This window comes from Ursus arctos, unplaced genomic scaffold (assembly GCF_023065955.2).
Source record: "Ursus arctos isolate Adak ecotype North America unplaced genomic scaffold, UrsArc2.0 scaffold_24, whole genome shotgun sequence".
Classification (NCBI taxonomy): Eukaryota; Metazoa; Chordata; class Mammalia; order Carnivora; family Ursidae; genus Ursus; species Ursus arctos.
The window spans coordinates 899253-917078 of NW_026622919.1; the positions used below are offsets into that span (position 1 = coordinate 899253).

A 17826-nucleotide genomic window follows, 5' to 3' on the forward strand; every position below is an offset into this window, starting at 1 on the left:
GCCAGGTGGCCCCACTCTGAGTCATCCTGGCCTCTGGAGGCCACAAGTGAGGAAGCAGCTGTCACAGCACGGCCTCGGCAAGCCCCCACCCTACAAGGTGCTTCCCAAACGGGACACCAAGGAATACACAGGGGACAGCTGTAGCCTCTGGGGCAGGCCGCCTGCGGCATGGTGCTCCGAGCCTGGTACATACCCTGGTGCAGGGCTCCTCGAAGAAGGTGTCTCCGCTCCTGCGCAGGCCTCTTCCGGGTACTCCCCCATCACGGGGAGTAAAACTCAAGCAAGGACTTTGGTCCTGCTGTTGGCTGATTATCCTGACCAATTCCAAGCATAAATGGATGACGTGGGCAGAACCCTGGGGCCTGGGGGTGGCCCAAAGAGTTGCAGCTTCTTTTTGAGAGAGGACACTTAGTCCCCAGGATGGACTGCTAGCCAGTGACCAGCCCAGAGCAGCTAAGGGAGTGGTCGGCAGACTGTACTTCCAGGTCCCTTGCTGTTTCCAGTCTGTACTCACGGCTTTCTGGGAGGGGGAACAGGGCACTGTTCATCAGGGAATTCTGCCAACAGGCTATTTTTACTAGTTTGTCAAAATCCTCCCCCCCATGCCGTAAGACTGAGAAAGCAGGCTGCCACATGGCCATGGGGGCATTCCCAGCCTCTCCTGTCTCCAGGCCCTGCTATGAAATGCTCAGGAATTGATGCCAGGCTCCCCAGCCCCATGACCCCAACTATTTGGGGGCAGGGGCTCCACTCCTGAGACTGAGTGCTGGAGAGGGGAGACCTGCCAGTGGACAGAGCCCCCGCCCCCACTTCGTGCCAGGGGTTGGCACTCACTCCCCACTGCTTCCTTCCTCGGCCACCCCTAGAGACGGTCCTGAACATCAGCTTGTGCTGCTCTCCTGCCCACACCTCCAGTAACCCCTGTGCACAGAGCAGTAGACATTTGCTAGATGTCCAAAAGTATGTATTAACATCGTGTATTATGGTTCTCCCTTTTACATGGGGTGGGGCATGGCTCGAGAAGCAATGACATGAAAGTCTGTCATTCCTTCCTGGTTTGGATGCCTCTCTGGAGGACTCCCTTCCCAGTGATCAGAATCAAGACTCCAGATCTTTGAAGCTGGCCATCATTCTGAACTTTAACATTTTTGTTTTCTTTTGCAAGGAACAACATTCAGGCCCAATACAAATGAGATGAAAAGGTCGATTCGGTTTCCAGGAAGATGGGACTGAGAGGCAGGCCGGCGGGCCTCACGCTTTGAAGCCCTGGTAGCTTCACCTCTCCTTTCGGGTCTGACAGCAGGCTCTAGGTCTGAGCGCAGACGACCAGACACAGGGCGTGGGCGGGCAGCCGCAGGCCGAGCTGCAGGGAGGTGGCGCAGAACTGGAGGGGAACTAACTGCTCGGTAGACCACGGGCAACCCCAGAGGCCGTGCACACCTGTGACCCCTGCGTCCCAGCCTGTGTCCTGCGGGTCCCAGGACCTGCAGGGACAGACAGCCTCGGACCCCTCTTTCCCTCTTGCAAAAATCACTGCCCCGGGACCTGTCCCAGGTCTGTCGCGGGGAGCCGCCGGCTTCCCAGACACTTGCCAGGACACACGAAGCCCCTGCGCCAACACGTGGAGCCTGCACATGGGAACGGGCAGGGCGGGGGGTCTCCCGGCCCGGGGCTGCGGCGGCGAGTCAAAGAGAGAAGGGGATGGCCCGGGAGTCCCGGGGTCCGGAGGACCAGGGTTCGCGCTGGTTCCTCTCCGTCCCAGCCCCGGCCCCGGCCCCGGCCCCCGGCCCCGCCCACACCCCGCCCACACCCCGCCCCGCCGCCCGAAGCCGCGGCCCCGCCCCTCGGGCAGCAGGGCCCCGCCCCACCGGGGTTGCTAGGGGAAGTGACGTCACAGCGCGATGGCGGCGGCTCCTTCAGGCAGCTGAAGGGGGATTTAGGCCCGGAAGATCCGAGTCCATCCGCGGCGGGGAGAGGGCGAGCGGGGTCGGCGGGGGCCGGAGCAGGGGCGGCGGTGCTCGGACTGTCCCATCCGCCCCGTATTGAGGCGCTGGGAGCAGCGGGGCGGCCGGAAAGCGATGGTGAAAGCGGGGCCGTGAGGGGGGCGGAGCCGGCAGCCCGACCCGCCGTAGCGGCAGCAGCGGCGCCGCCTCCCCGAGCTCAGACCCAGGAAGCGGCCGGGAGGGCAGGAGCGAGCCGGACCCGCCGCCGCCGCCGCCATGGAGCTCAGAGTTGGGAACCGGTACCGGCTGGGCCGGAAGATCGGCAGCGGCTCCTTCGGAGACATCTATCTCGGTGAGGCGCCCCTCCCCCCGAGCCCGGGCGGCCCCCCCAGACCGGCGTCCGCCCGGCCCCAGCCCCCCCGGTGCCGGATCCCGGACACCTCCGGACCCCGCTCCGAGGACCCGGGGACGCAGGGGCAGGCCCCCTCCGGGCCTCGTCCAGCCCCCGCCCCGGGGACCCCGCCCCCGCCCTGGGGATCTCCTCTCCGGCTTGCGGCTGTGACCGGGACCCTCCCGCCCTGCCCCGCCCGGCCCGGGCCCCCGTAGCCCCCCAGGCGGGAGTGGGGCGGCGGGAACTCTTCGGCCCTTCCGTGGGGTCCGGCCCGTGCCCCGGGGGCACCTGCCCAGACGTGCGCCCGTGGCCGCCAGGGAGTGGCCCTGAGCCTCGGCCCGAGACCCTGGCTGCTCGCCGCGGTCCGCCGGTGTCCGCGCCTGGGTGTCCCCGCAGGCAGACAAAGGCCGCCGGGCGGGTGGGTGGCCCCCTGCGTCCTGTGCACGTGGGGGGTGGGCACGGGAAAAGTCCGGGGCGCCGGCCCGAGGCACCCGCGGCGCCCTTTGCGACAGTGCAGCCCGAGCTCGCCAGCTGCCCCGGGTCTGGACCTCGGGCCACTGGACCGCAGGACCAAGCGCGGGGTCGCCCGGGTGGGTCGGCTCCTCCGCCTCGTTGAGCCGTCCTGGAGTACATGTCGCGCACCTGGGCAGGAGCCTGGGTGGGATTCAGGTGACTCCGGACGAAGTCGCTGTTGCCATGTTGGCGAAATGAGAGGCAAATAAAGAAGCAAAGCTCTCCGTACTCATGAGGTTGGCCTCTGGCTGTTAAAATTCTCAAGGTAGATTTGAAAAAAAAAAAAAAAATGGGATTAGAAAGTTCTGGATTGTTTCAGATTTATCGTGGAAGAATATGCACATACACGTGTAACCTCAGTGATTGTCTTGCATCTTAAAGTTGGGGATTTAAAAATAACTTTCCTGTGTTTCTCAGAGGCACTGTGTGTAAGTTATTCCGTAGCCCCCGGACCTGGGAGCGTGCGCTGGCCGTGGTGTGTGTGCAGAGGGACTGTTGCGCAAGTTTGGGTAAACACGCTCTGTTGTGCACAGCCCCTGCTCTGCTGTTTCTGTTGGGCTGTGTACCTGTCAGAGGGGGTCAGGAAGAGCTTCACATGGTCCCCATCCCATCCTGCCCTCTTGTCGCCCAGCGGGTGCAGCCCTGACTTGACAGTGTTAAGAGGAGTGCACATGTTTGTGTGGTTCATTACTGCTTTTGGTGCCTTCCTACCCCTCGGAGCAAGCCCGCCCCAGGCCTTGCCGACGCCTCTGAGCCTGCCTGCCCTCTGCCTCACTGTCCTGCTGCGTAAAACACGCTTGAGCAATGTTTCTGTCCAGCAGTCAGCTGGCTGCATCCTCGGCCCTGTTGGTTTAGGCAGAATTGCTGGGTGAATGTAAACTGTTTGCATTATTTATAGAACAGTAAATTTTGGCTGAAGTTTTCACCTAGGATCTAGGAGCTGTACTGAAAAGTCCATCCATTAGCCACCCTTACACAGGCATCAAAAAGTCGCTGTTTTGAAACTTTCTGTGCTCTGGTGCTAGCCAGCTCTGTGCTTTCTGAAGCTGGCGCAGGGAGCCCTGTCTGCTTATTCACCGCTCTGTCCTCTGGGCCTCACCTCGTGTTGAGCACACAGTAGCACCTCACACAGATCAGGCTGACCCATCCCAGAGAAGTCTGTCTGCCGTCTCCAGCCTGTGGGTTCTAAGACGGGTGGACTGTGCCTCTCACGCCCCCACTCCCAGCACCCACGCCGCCCATCCTTTGAGGTGTACTCAGACACAACTGATCTTTTCCGTCAGCGTGGGCTCATGGCCCACACGGTGGTCCATTCAGGCTAAGCTGCTCCCCCGAGGAAAGGTGATCTTGTTACTTGAGTAAGATGTGGCTGGAAAGCTGGGTCTGAGGAAGCTCACCAGCTACTGTGCTTGAGGGTCAAAGATGGCTGCTTCAAAGAGCGTGGAATGGAGTGAGTCGTCCATACCGTAGTTTTTTCCTGTGTAGGTAAAGGCATTAGTTAAGGAATTGGGACCTCGTATCTTGAACATTGTTATGTCCCACATATTCTGGTGTGATTACAATTTAAATCATTTCTACTGCTGTCATTTTGCTATTGATCAGAAGGCTCTCGACTCCTCTAGGTAGGTTCACAATGTTGTGATCCTGGCATTTGAGGTCTTGGATTTCCGCCTGGTACTTCTGTGCTTTCAGAGGTTTGAAACTGCAAGGAGAGGAGGCCATCTTTCAGCTTGCTGAGTGCCTTGTGGACCAAGAGGGCCCAGTGTTGGCCTGCCTTCCCAGCGGCCTGCTGCATCGATATGGCCGTGGAGCACGGTGCCTTGCCACTTATTCCAGCCCTTCCCACAATTGCCTCTTTAAAGAGGGCAGTACATTGAGGCTCTTTCTCCAATGCCTGTGCTTCAGAAAGTTTATGTACTGGACTTGGGCCTCCGTGGACCCCAAAGTGTGCAGTCCCAGTCATCAGTGTACCTCCAAGCTTGCCAGATCCCAGAGGCTGTTGGGAAGGGTAGGCTGAGAAGGCCTCGGAGCTCATGTATCCTGTACAGTACCCGCTTAGGCAAAACATTGCCTGTAGCTGGTATTGCCAGCCGTCGTCAGGCGAAGCCTCCCAGCCCTGCGCCTCCCTCAGCTTTAGCTTCCACGTGCTTTGGCCCCTTGCTGCTGGAGGTGATGCTTTGTGAGGCACTGGACACCAGAAGTCCTCTCACTTGTGGGCAGTGTACCTCTTGTACACCTGCTAACATTTGAAAATGGGGGCAGGGCCATGTTCTTAATGTGGACCACGTGTCCTCAGTGTGAGCAGTAGAGCTGAGGGAAGAAGGGAGTGTGTGGAGTGCCATTGCTAGAGCCAGGCTGCGTGGCGGTGCTGCAGTCGCCTCTGTTCAGCCGACGTTCCACCGAGTCTGCGAGGCCCCAGTTCTCTCTGTTCTGCTCCATGTCTGTCTGCTAGAAGCTGGCAGAAGGGTCCTCGGGGCCGCTCCTACCCCCTGCCCCTGCTGTTCATGATTGGTGGAATGAAAGTTTTCTTCCTGCCCATGTTGGCCTTTGTATCTGACCTGTCACTGCATCCATTTATCAGAGGATGGCCCCTCTGCCCATGTGTTACCTGGGTGGACTGTTCGGTCTGATGTCATAATGTACAGAATGCCTTTAGAGGGCTAAAGCTTAGTAATTTCGTCATACTTGATTTTCATGTGTTCCCTCTCACTGACTTTCCTTTCTCTTTAGGAGCGCCGTGCAAGGATGTCTGACACGCAGTAGGGGTTCCAGAGTGGTGGCTGACTGGCCGGTCAGGAGAGAAGACCAGTTGCCTGCACTGGCTGAAGCTTTCCTAGTCACCTGCCTGTGTTCTTTAGGGTGGTGGCTTAAGCTTTGAGTGTCTCTAAGGAGGTTGTGATCCTGCATCAGTTGCCTTGTCAACAGTTGCCCTGTGAGAGTGACCTTTGCCCGGCTACCCAGAGGCCTCTCCCTGTTTCTTTGATAAGACAGTCCTTAGTGGGAGTTGGGCGTAAGCACAGCTGTCCTAGGACAGAGTCAAGCTTGGTGTTAGGTTCACCATTTGCCGTTTGACTTCATCTGCTCAACTTGAGAGACATAATTTTGTTTTCCTAGGACCACCACTAACCTGTCTAAGCAGAGACCAACACCTCTGCCGGGAAAGGAACCTCTTATCCGACTGGGTGGGGCTGCTCAGCTGCAGGAGTCAAGGTTGTTTGGGAGATAAAACTGCTTAGTGTAAACACACACAGGATTGACTTGTGAATCAAACCCAGTGCTCAGGGGGGTCTTTTAAATTCTTGTTCCCGATCTCGAAGTCCTTGTACCAGTTAGCTGTGCTGAAGGACCAGGTTTTGTAACTTCCAATCCTTCACACACCATTACTTCTGTAAAGTAAGATCAAAATGTCGCAGCAAGAGCAGCGTCACTTCGCTGTCAGAGCTCCTCGGTGCTCTCTCACTGCCCTGTATTGGTCCCCCCATGGACTGGTGGTGGTTTGAGTGCTAGACTTGGAGCTGCGCTACCAGTGAAGGGTGAGATGTGGTGCCAGCCATAGGAGGTGGGGCAGGGCTGCAGGGCCGTAGACGGTTGGACCTTGGTTTTGCCTGTGATGTTTGCTTCTCATAGAATGCACAGGAATCAAAGCTGGGCTGCTTGGTACGTCTACCCAGTGGGCAAAGACCTTGCAAGGAAGCAGCCCAGAGTGTCTGCTGTTCTCACATTTATTTGCAGAGCCCAAGCCCAGCCTCTCTTTGGGTCATCAAACTCTGGGCAACTTTCACAGTTGTGATCCTAGGGGGACACTTGCTCAGATGGTGGTGTGATCCTGGGGGAGACTGGTCCTGTTTGCTGGTGTGATCTTGGGGGAGGCTGTCTCTGTTTTCAGGTGTGATCTTGGGGGAGACTGGCCCTCTTTGCTGGTGTGATCCTTGGGGGAGGCTGGCCCTTGTTGGTGTGATCTTAGAGGGATGCTATCTCTTTTCAGGTGTGATCCTGGGAGAGGCTGACTCTGTTGCTGGTGTGATCCTGGGGGAGTCTATCTCTGTTTGCCGGTGTGATCCTAGGGGGAGGCTGGCTCTTACTGGTGTGATCCTGAGGGAGGCTGGCTCTGTTGCTGGTGTGATCCACGGGGAGGCTGGCCCTGTTTTCAGGTGTGATCCTGGGGGAGGCTTTCTCTGTTTTCAGGTGTGATCCTGGGGGAGGCCGGCCCTTTCTGCTGGTGTGATCTCGGGGGAGGCTGGCTCTGTTGCTGGTGTGATCCTTGGGGAGGCTGGCTATATTACTGGTGTAGTCCTGCAGGAAGACTGGCATCATGATAGGAGAATGGAATTCAAATTGTGTTGCAGAGTTGCCTATGGTCATTGTCTCCAAGTCTGTCAGGTCAGTATTGCTGGGTTGATGGCTAGATGTTTGCATTATCAGCCACAATAGAGTGGAGCTAGAATGTTCTCTTGTAGGTGCTGTTCTGGTAAGTAGTCCGTGTGGATCCAGGCTGTCTTGTCATTGAAGACCTGCTTCGTGGCAGGGGTGACAGTGCTGACGTAGTTGGTGGAGCAAGAGTGCTCTCGCTAAAGGCCCCACTGCTCATGCTTGGGGAACAGAGTTGCTGATGTAACCAGTAAGCTGAGTCATCTGTTTCTCTGTGTCTCCTGGGCTGGCGGGTTCAGCTCGGAGTCCAGGTCCTCACAGGAACTCCCAGTGCATTTCTCATTTGCACAGTACATTTATGATGAAGTCATTTCTCTTGTAATTGGATAGATCATCCCAAATGCGGGTAGGAAGAACAAAATGTATTTCCTGTCTTCTTTCCGAGTGCCCAGAAGAGTCTCTGTGGAATGGTAAATGAAGTTCTTAAATCTAGAATGGTCACTTGCAGTGATCAGATGGTGGTTTTTCCCAGTTTTGGATTCAGGCCCACCAGAAGCACTGCACTTGCAGCCATCTGAGCAGTCTGGAGGAGACTTTGGAGGTTCTTAGGCGTTTAGTGGACACACGAACAGCAGCAGGCAGAGTTCCTGCAGGCCGATTGATCATGGTTTTAGTGTCGCTGATCTTACTCTGCCTTTCCCTGGGAATCTCAGAGTGCTTTATAACTGCAAACCCACTCCTTTGTGCAAGTCTCTTGTGAAACAGACTGCACTTCTCCCCACTAAACCTGTGGAGAGAGAAACCAGTCAGTTGAAGTTGCTTTGTCCAACACTACGATCTCCTTTGGAAGGAAATGTCCCGGATCTGTTGAGCTGCCGGAACCAGTACAGATAAACATACTGTTGGGAAGGCTTAAAGTGTTTTATACACCGGACCCCCTTATCCACAGGGGACACATTCCATGGCCCCCAGGCGATGCCTAAAACCATTGACAGTACCAAGCCCTATGTATACCTCGTTTTTTCCTAGACACACTTAGCAATAATAATGTTTATAAATTAGGTGCAGTAAGAGGTTCACAACAATAACAATAAAATAGAGCAATTATAGTGATCTGTTGTAAATAAAGTTCTGTGACTGGGGTCTCTCAAAATAATCTTACTGAGCTGACTCCCCTTTGTTGCGACGCTGAAATGGTGAAGTGCCTCCGTGATGAGAGGAGGGAGGGGAGTGATGTGGGCCTGCGACATCGGGTGAGGCTACTGCTGACCTGACTGCAGGGCAGGTGCAGGGTCGTCTGTGTGCAGACCGAGGCTGGCTGCGGACAAGGGGGAACACCCGTACTTCGAAGGCACCTAGGGGAGAGCTAGGCATGTGCTGTGTAAGGTTCTTGCCTGTTCTCTCCAGCTAAAGCTTCTTGAGGAAGGGTTCACAGGCACAGCTTTGGGGCAGATGTGTGTGAAGCCTGGGGCAGGTTGTTGTCCTGTTGGCATTTGCTTAATTGGGGTAAAGCAGAGATAGAACATTTTTAGATAAAAATTCTGATTTTGCCTTCAAACTCATGGCTGGCTATCGGGAGGTATTAGCAGATGTTTTGTCAGTTTTAGCATAAAACTAACAAAAGGTATGTGACAGGTGCGTGTTGATGGGTCTCGTTTGGGCTCTGAAAAAGGGTCTGCCCTTCTGGTCCAGTATCTGTAAGAACTGCATGGCAGTGTCCCGTTCCCCAGGAGGGGGAGGTTTGCGGGAGTCTCCTTGTAGGGACCGATTCCACTGGAGAAGTGCCCTGACTGTTCTGGGATGCGTGCAGCTCAACACCCGCGGTGGGTGGACTGAAGCTGTGTGGGTGTTTGGTAAAAAGAAAGGCTTAAACCCACCCACACAGGCCTGTCCAGGCAGCATGGAGAAACGGGGAGCATACACGGTCACCCTGCAATTCCCCCACTGCTTGACCCTGGGTGGGTGAACACAGGGCCTGGCCAGCAGGTGAACAGGAAGGTTTAGGGCAGAAAACATGGGAGTCCTTGCGGAGAGAAGTACACTGCCCTGTCTCTGGGTCCCCTATTGACGTGATCAGAGTAGGGACATATGGAAGTGGGTGAGGGAATACTAAATAAGACTTTTCTATACATATCAAAGACTTCCTGCCTAAAAAGTGAAAGTAATGATAATTTTCCACAGGGGTTTGTCAACCACCGACACCATTTCATGGTGGAAAGCAGAGCAGGGGGTCTGTAGTGTGTTGTAGCATTGCGTTAGGCGGTAGACACCAGATTATTAATGTTTGTGATTTTCTTTCTTTGCCAAGGTACGGACATTGCTGCAGGAGAAGAAGTTGCCATCAAGCTTGAATGTGTCAAAACCAAACACCCTCAGCTCCACATCGAGAGCAAAATCTACAAAATGATGCAGGGAGGAGGTATGCCCTTTACCTGTTCAAAAGAAAACCGGGGTCGTATTTGGTGAGGGAGAATGCGTCGTAAATCAGAGCCTCTGGTTTATTTGGGAAAGGGAGGAAAACGTCCATACACTTGACTCAGTCACGTGGCTTCCTTCAGATACCGAGAGGCCTACTGAGGGCCTCACTCCATATAAAACATGATTTTCTGCTTTTCCGTAGCCTCATGTTAGCTGGTGGTGTCTTTGAACTCAGGGTTCGTGTGAATTTTGATTTTTCAGGCACACTCCTGCTTGTTGGGTGTGCGACCTCAGTCACATGCTTTGCTCACAGCTTTGGGGGGGCCCCTCAAACACGCCTGAGTGAAATGGAGTTTGAACTCTGATCTCTGTGTCCCCTTCCAACTCAATTACTGTCCCAATTCTGGGAAGCCTCCTCTCATACCTAAGGGTGTCTGATGTCTGAGAGCACACATCCTGATCTCAAAGAGTCTAACTTTTAGAATTCTCTGGACTTCACGGTAGTTTGGCTAATGGAGCAGGCTGGGATTTTGTTGGCGGTCTCAGAGTCCTGAAGACACTGCAGCATTAGGAAGGACATGTCCGTGCTTCACCCCAGGGAGCTCCCCTCGGGATCAAGGCTTTGTGTCTGAAGAAAGGCTGCAACTGCATCCAGTTTGGAGACCCTTCATGGCAGGAGCCTCTGTGGTACTTTCACAGTTTGGGGTGCTCTTGGTGCTTTGCCAAATGAAAACTTGTCTTCAGAGTCTGAATTCTCTTTTTCCAGGCCAGCAGGAAGGATTGGTGATTTCACTGTCATCTTTCCTCCACAAAAATGGTTTAATCTGTGCTGCTACTAGCAACCAACATTTCTTGCTTTACACAGCAACGGGTGTGTCTCAGCAACAGATGCATATCAGAGCAGCACAGACAGTCCTGCAGGACCCATCACAGAGGGCGTTCAGGGCGTCCTGGCCCAGCTTTCTCGGGACCAGAGGCAGCTGTGGGCTCTCAACCAGCACCCAGGGGTACAAACGCCTGTGGGCCCCAGGGAGTGGTCAGCAGAGGACCCAGCCAGTGTGTCTGCCCTCCGGTGACCCTCAGCAGGGGGCAGTCTTCTCAGGCATCAGGGACAGTCTACACAGCTCGTCAGGTAGTGATGAGAAGGAGGTGACTCAGGATGTGGCCTTCATGGTTGGGCAGGGCCTTATGGCTGGGGGTTGAAGAAAGCTTCCAGCTTAAAAGCCTTGTTGAGTGTTAACAAGTAGCATCTCTGTGAGAATTTGTAAGCTGGAGGGCTAGAGGGCAGAAGGAAAGAAAACGGTCAGCTGACGCCCCAAAGAGGAATTGAGTAAGTGGCTGAGACTTAACAGAGAAGAGTTCATTCCCTTTGGGATGGGGCTCCTCCATCCCTGGACCACAGCTGTCTGTTGGGGGGCTGAGGGCCCAGGCTGCAGCATCGCCTCTCACTTTGAATCCTTGCTGTAAGGTTTGTGCGCCTTCTCTAGGATCCTAGGAACCTAGGATCTTCTCCCGTCTGGCCGTCCCCCACGTGTATTTGAGTTTTACTTCTGTTTCAAATGTGCTTTTGGTGGATATTATCAAGGTGCTTTTAAAAAAAGTAAGATCTCAATGTTTGAAAACGGATGATGTCCAGCAGAGTCGGCGATTCTAGTAGCGTTGTGTGACTTCCTCACCAAGATGAAGCTGGGGCTGTAGACAGGATGCAGGGGTCCACATGCTGTTGGTCAGCCTTCTGTATCACGTCCCGTGCTGATACACACAGACCACTTGGTTATGGTGAACTGACAGCAAGTGTCTGCTTGTGGCTGTTCGATGCTTTTAATGCTGTGTTCTGGGCTTACTTGCAAGTGGTTGATACTGACGGCATCCTAGGAGGAAGATGGAAACTGAGAGGCTGCCCTGCACTCACTGACCATCTGCTGTGGTGGTGTTGCTGTTCCTGGCCAGAGAGAACAGTGCTCAGGCGGGCAGGCCGCCTGTGGGAGGAGTCAGCCTCGCTTACAAACACTGGCACGTCTGCTGCCACTACAGTCCTGTGCAGTGAGTGTCAGCCAGCCTCGTGTCCTGAATGGGGAGACATGCACAGACTGATGCAGAACTTCCCAGAGGACAGAGGTTGGAACCTGAGTGCTGTAGTGCTCAGGCCACTGGTGCACAGTAGCTCTCTCCTGGGGAGGCGTGCCGCTGCCCTCCCTGGCGGTCCGTAGCATGCCCCTGGTGTTTCCACTGCTGCCAGTCTGCTGGCAATGATGGGACACTTGGAATAGCAGGAATAAATCTTGCTTAGTTGTGTTGGTGAATGACTTGGGCAGACATGAGGCTCTTCTCAAGATGCAGTGGACTGCCAGGCCCTACCAAGACATTAACTGCTCTTTCCCATCCTCATGTCCCCAGAGTGGCTTTGGGCCAACCCTTTCTTGGTGGTCCCTCAGTAGAGAACATGTGTTTAGTCCACAGCTGCTTCTGGTCAAGGCTCGGAGCGGGTGTGGCGTGTGGGAGGGGTGAGTGGGCCGTTTGTATAAACCCTGGGCTGGCAGCGAGGGTGAACCAGCACCCGCCAGCACAGTAGGAGCTGGCGGCATCCCCAGGTTCACCTCTCTCGTCCTGTGTCCTGGTTAGTTCCCATGCTTTATTTTGGACAATTACTGTCTTTTTGTTAAGAAATGTTTCACAGTTGGGGCGCCTGGGTGGCACAGCGGTTAAGCGTCTGCCTTCGGCTCAGGGCGTGACCCCAGGGTCCTGGGATCGAGCCCCACATCAGGCTGCTCCGCTGGGAGCCTGCTTCTTCCTCTCCCACTCCCCCTACCTGTGTTTCATCTGATGCTGGCTGTGTGTCTCTCTCTCTGTCAAATTGTCAAATAAATAAGTTAAATCTTGAAAGAAAGAAAGGAAGGAAAGGGAAAGGGAAGGGAAGGGAAGGAAAGGAAAGTTTCACAGTAGCCAAGAGTGTATGTAATACATGGGGATCGATACTAAATTGAAGGCCTGTTGCTCCCTCCTGCTAGAGAGGCGGCAGGATCCCCTCAGTGCCCCGTGCCAGTCCCAGTGCACTCTGGGGGAGAAGCCACGGTCCAGAGTTTGCCCCCGACATCCCTGCCTAGTTTGTTTCTAAGTTTTTGTTTTTCTGTCACCCTGTAAGAAATTTTTTAAAGATCCAGTGACCTTGTCTAGAAACGTTTGGCATTTTGTTTACAGTTGTTTTAGGTTTCAGTTGCCGAAAGCTTTGTGAAAGTTTGTATTTGCATTAATGTCAAATATTGGAACTTCTCATAAGTAGAAATGAAAACCATTTGCCTGTCTCCTAGTTTTTCACCCCCAAGCATAGATTTTGGTATCTTTGGGCTCCATCAGGTGTTGAGAACTACACATAGTGATGCCAGGCGACCCATTTCCCACCCGAATGGCACGTGGGTAGGGGCAGCATGCTGGTTGCCACTGCTCTCGCCCGCGGGCCTTGCTTGCTCCTGCATGGGCCCAGCAGCGGCATGCATTTTCAGATTTCTGATCTTGCTGGCCCCAGGGTAGCAGTCTGGATAGGCAGTGGGAACATGCTTGTGAATAGCTTTATAGATCATTGCTTCCTGGGGTCTCATCACTCGATTTTCCAGACATCTGCTCAGGACAAAGCAGGCCACGCAGAAAGCTTAGCATCTTCTGGCCAGAGAACTCTAAGAGCAGGGCGCTCTGCCTTTACTGCATTGTACCTGCTCCCTGATGCTGGGGTGACAAGACATGCTAGTATCAACCGCTAGGAAAAAAAGGTGCCGCCGTTGGAACCCCCCATCAGTGTAAACAGACATTGTGAGTCCTTGATGTGCGTCTGCCCGACAGACGCCACATGTGGGTCTACGCAGTATGCTCTTTACGTACCGTACGACTTGACTTTGGACCCCGCATGCTCCCGAGATGCCCCTGTGCTGACACGGCTGCGTGTCGCTGACGTGGCTGCTGTTTAGTAACCTCACGTCTCTGTAAGCAGTCTTCTCTCCTGCTTCTGGCATCTGGCTCTTGGGGACGCTGCCTCGATGGCACCCAGACATATTTTCTGGTGCACAGCCCGAGAGTGGAATTGTGTTTCGTGGAGCAGGCAAGTGTCTTGACTACAGGATGACATCAGACACTGCACATGCTTGCAGGGCCATGTCCCACCTGCCTGGCTTTGGGCTTCTCTTAGAGCCACATCCTCTTTGGTCTTGTCCTCACCATTCCTCTGTAGCGTGGCATGGGGTGTCTTTGCTAGCACAGAAGACAAGGGGGAGCATTAAAAAATAAGGGCGTCTCTTTTGTCACTGTATTTTCCGAGGGGAAGGGAAAGGGTCGGTGCGTGTGTTACACGGTGGTAGCAGATCCAGCCATCTCATCCGTTCTCCAGGGACGGGGTCACTGAACCCAGGGGCTCAGCCTCCTGCAGTTCAGGAGCAGGGGGAGGGAGCTTGGGAGAGGGCGGACAGGCACATGCTTCCCTCCTCTCCCTCCTTCCCCAGAAATTCAAGATTCCACACAAAGCTTCGGTTTCCTGCACTAAACATGAAGTTACATTCATCCACATCCTACTAAACAGTCTTGTGGCCCTTTTGATGTGCGTGTCCTGTACCTTCACGGATGCCCATGAGTGGCTTGGAGGTCCAGTCATCTTCCCTTCTTTGTCTCCCAGCCCCCACCCTTGCACATCTTCCCTAGGATTAGACACTGAAGTAGGTTTGATCCATCTAAATACAGCAGTGTGTCTGGCCTGAATCGTGTCAAAGAACAGTTTTGACTCGGGAGTTGGGAACAAGGGATGGAGTATTTCTGGCTTCTTCAGAATTTTGCACAGATCATTTAAGAATTGTGGTGACGCCCCAGAAATTCAGTGTAAGGGTGTGTGAGCTTTTTGGGGGGAGTGGGGAGATAGAGGAAGGAATAGGGTGGGAGTCAAGTTTTTAGGACAGAGGATCTGGCCCAAAATAGGAAATAGGGGAAGGGGGCACCAAGAAAAGATGGCTCAAGACACCCCCCCAACACATACACACATACTTCAAGAAGGGGTCCCTCAAGCCTGTGTTTCAGATTTTCTGCCTGGTGCAGAGCCTTTTGTCAGATCCTCTGGCTGTTTTTCTCAGTAGGAAAAAAAAGTTGGTAAACAATAAAAGCCCAGAAGAGCATGGAGAAAGACCAGCTCATTATATTTATACAAGCCCGGCTGCATGTCGATCACCCAGCCGGCAGCTTGTGAGTCCAGTGGGCCCAGCAGACACAGCGATCCAAGGGGGCGGCTAGAAACCAGGATGAGGCACAGCTGGTCCAGTGTGCTCCATTGTCCTCCCCACCGTGACACTAACCATGGCTGTGGCAGGGGCAGGATGCTGGCCCTGGAACACCATGGTCTCTGGAAGCCAAGGCAAGAAAACTCAGAATTGTTCAAGGTTAAGGATTTGGGGCTTTGCTTCATGTGGCACCCCAGGGCAGTTCAGGCCCTCTTACAACTTACCATGACCAACTTGAATTTTTTCAGACACACGCGTGAACCCTGTTGTGCTGGTAGACCTGGCCTGAGCCAGTAAAGGATTTGGTAGGTGAAGGGAGCGCATGTCCTGAGATTCAACGAGTAGGAGTCCTTCATCACTGGTCTAGACCAGCCTCCCCCAGCTGTGGCTTCCCCTCAGCACCTTCTCCTGACCGCTGCACACCACCTTTCTTGTTCATATGAATTTGAGTCTTCTAGGAGGGAGAGATCGAGTCACGGGGCAGCCCCGGTAAAAGTGAGGTGGTTCCTGTGCACTCCAAATAGTTGTTCTGCACCCTGGGGAGACGGCTTTTTCCTGCCTCACGGTCCTGCGGCTGCTGCTGACCCCCCGGGAAACGTCTCTTTGCCCCGAGAACCCAGTGCACAATAGGGCATCAAGCAGAAATACACGAGAACATAAAACCAGAATGCTTACATCAAGAGTGAAGTTAGAATGCACAAGATCTATGATTTGTACATGGCCAGGGTAGTTGGAGTCCTGAGAACGTGGGGCCCAGGGCACAGTTCTTTGGGACAGTGAGAAGCAACATGTGTCCTGGAGTGATGGCTGTGAGCTTACAGCAGTGGGTGTGCCTCTGTGGCCACAGCCATGCTTCTGCCCTCCCTCCACCCAACCCGAGGAAGCCTGCCTGGCCTCTGAGAGAGTCCTCATGGTGCGCCACGCCATGATGTGCCCTTGGGTGGATGCCCCAGTTTCTCCATCCCTCCACCAGTTTGCGGCATTCCAAACAAAGATGCTGTAAACGTTGTGTAGGTATTTGGGTGGACATTTATTTCCTTTTCTCGTGGGTGAGTGTCTAGGAGTGGAACAGCTGAATCAGAAGTAGGTGAATGTTTTCCTTTTTAACAGACGGCCAACTGCTTTCCAGGTGGCTGTCCTGTTAACATCCCCGCCAGCAGTAACGGCTTTGGTGGGTGGTGTCCGTCAGACAGTTTATCCGTGTCATCTGGGTATTGAAATTACTGGCATAAAGCTGTTCGTGATATTTCTCCATTAGCCTTTTCGTAGATGTAGGGTCTGCAGTTGTCGGTATTGCTAATTTGTGTCTTCTCTTCTTTCCTAATCAGTCTGATTAGAGGTGTATCAAAAATCTTTTCAAAGAACATGTTTTGATTTCAGTAGTTTTTGTCTTTGTTTCTTTGTGTCCTGTTTCATTGATTACTGCTGTGATCATTTTTTTTTTTCATCTGTTCGGGTTTAATTTCCTATTTTCTGAGATCATTGATCTGTCTTTTCTAATACAGGCGTTTTGTTGCTATAAATTTCCCGCAGGTGCTCCTAGAGCATGTCTCATAAACCCTGATGTGTTGTGTTTTCATTTTCATTTAGTTCAGAAAGCTTTCTAATTCCCCTTCTGGTCTCTCCCTGATCTGTGGGTTATTTTGAAGTATATTATGAAGCTTCCAAATATTTGGGGGTTTTCCAGAGAGCACTCTTGTTATTTCTGACTGAATTCCATTGTCATCTGAGAACATACTTTGTTCAACTTGAATCCTTTTAACTCTGGGCCTGTTTTATGTCCATTGTGGGGTCTGTCTTGCTAACTGCCCTGTGTGTGCTAGAGGAGAGAGTGCTGGCTGCCCGAGGGGATGTTGAGGACACTGTCAGGTTGTGTGTTTGTCGGTCTGCTTGCGGTTTTGCTTCATGTGTTTCAGCTGTCCGCTGCATGGACATGCGGAGTTGGTACGTTCTCCTGACGAGTTGATGCCTTTATCCTTATGAAATAACAGGTACATCCCCAGAGGCGCTCTCCACAGCCCACTGCGTCCCACGTGGACCCAGCTCTTGTGCACCCTTCTTTCTAAAGTTGGTGTCCTGTGCTGTCCTTCTCACAACCCGTTTTTGTGTAAAGGGCCCTTGTTTCTATCTAGTCTGAGAAAGTGTGCCTTATTTGGGGTGTTGAGAGGATTTATACTTGATGTGGTTCCTGACAGGCCAGGTTTTGGTTGACCATCTTGCAGCTGGTTTTTGTCTCCCTCCTCCTTTGCCTTCTTTTTGATTACAAGTATTTTATTTACATTTTTTAAAATTTATTTAAGATTTTATTTATTTGTCAGAGAGAGAGAGCACAAGCAGGGGCAGTGGCGGGCAGAGGAGAAGCAGGCTCCCCACTGAGCAAGGAGCCCGACGTGGGGCTTGATCTCGGGACCCGGAGATCATGACTTGAGCCGAAGGCAGATGCTTAACCAACGGCACTACCCAGGCGTCCCTTTGTTTACATTTCTTAATGGTTTTTCTTATGATTTGCACCTCTGCTGGCTCACTAACGCTCTCCTTGTTACCTTAGTGACTGAGTTAGGGTTTATCACGTGCATCTGTGTAACAAACCCTCTCGTGTCCTTGCCATACTCTGCACTTGGTACAGGGCAGATGGGCCTGTGACAGTGCTGGGTTCCCCGCTACCAGCCTCTGTGATACTGTCCTGCAGCACAGACATTTGCATAGTACACACCTGTATTGCATTGTTATTTTTGTTTAAACAGTCCTATCTTTTAAAGGGATTTAAGTGATTTTTTAAAATCTTACATGTGAACTCTTGTTATTTCCAGTGCTTTTCATCCTTTTGTGTGGGCCCACACTTCGTCTGGCATCACTGCCTTCTGCCGGAGGGTGGCCTTTCCCATACGTAGCAGTGCAGGTCTGCTGCTGATGGATTCTTCCAACTTTTTTTATCTGCAAATCT

At 53.3% G+C, this 17826-nt stretch overlaps 1 protein-coding gene across 9 annotated transcripts in view; it reads left to right on the top strand.

The window, feature by feature from the left end:
- The first annotated feature begins 1957 nt into the window (after positions 1–1957).
- Positions 1958–17826, top strand: part of CSNK1D (casein kinase 1 delta) — a 33661-nt gene continuing 17792 nt past the window's right edge. The window contains exons 1-3 of one of the 9 annotated variants that reach the window (XM_057317683.1): positions 2829–5739; positions 6833–6998; positions 9524–9634. In XM_057317683.1, the coding sequence (XP_057173666.1) occupies positions 9619–9634 (16 nt within the window). In that variant the 5' untranslated portion in view covers positions 2829–5739; positions 6833–6998; positions 9524–9618. Of the gene's footprint in view, positions 2296–2828; positions 5740–5906; positions 6058–6077; positions 6999–7105; positions 7228–9523; positions 9635–17826 lie in introns of those variants that run through there. The other 8 variants (XM_044378791.3, XM_057317681.1, XM_044378793.3 and 5 more) reach the window with 8 other exon arrangements.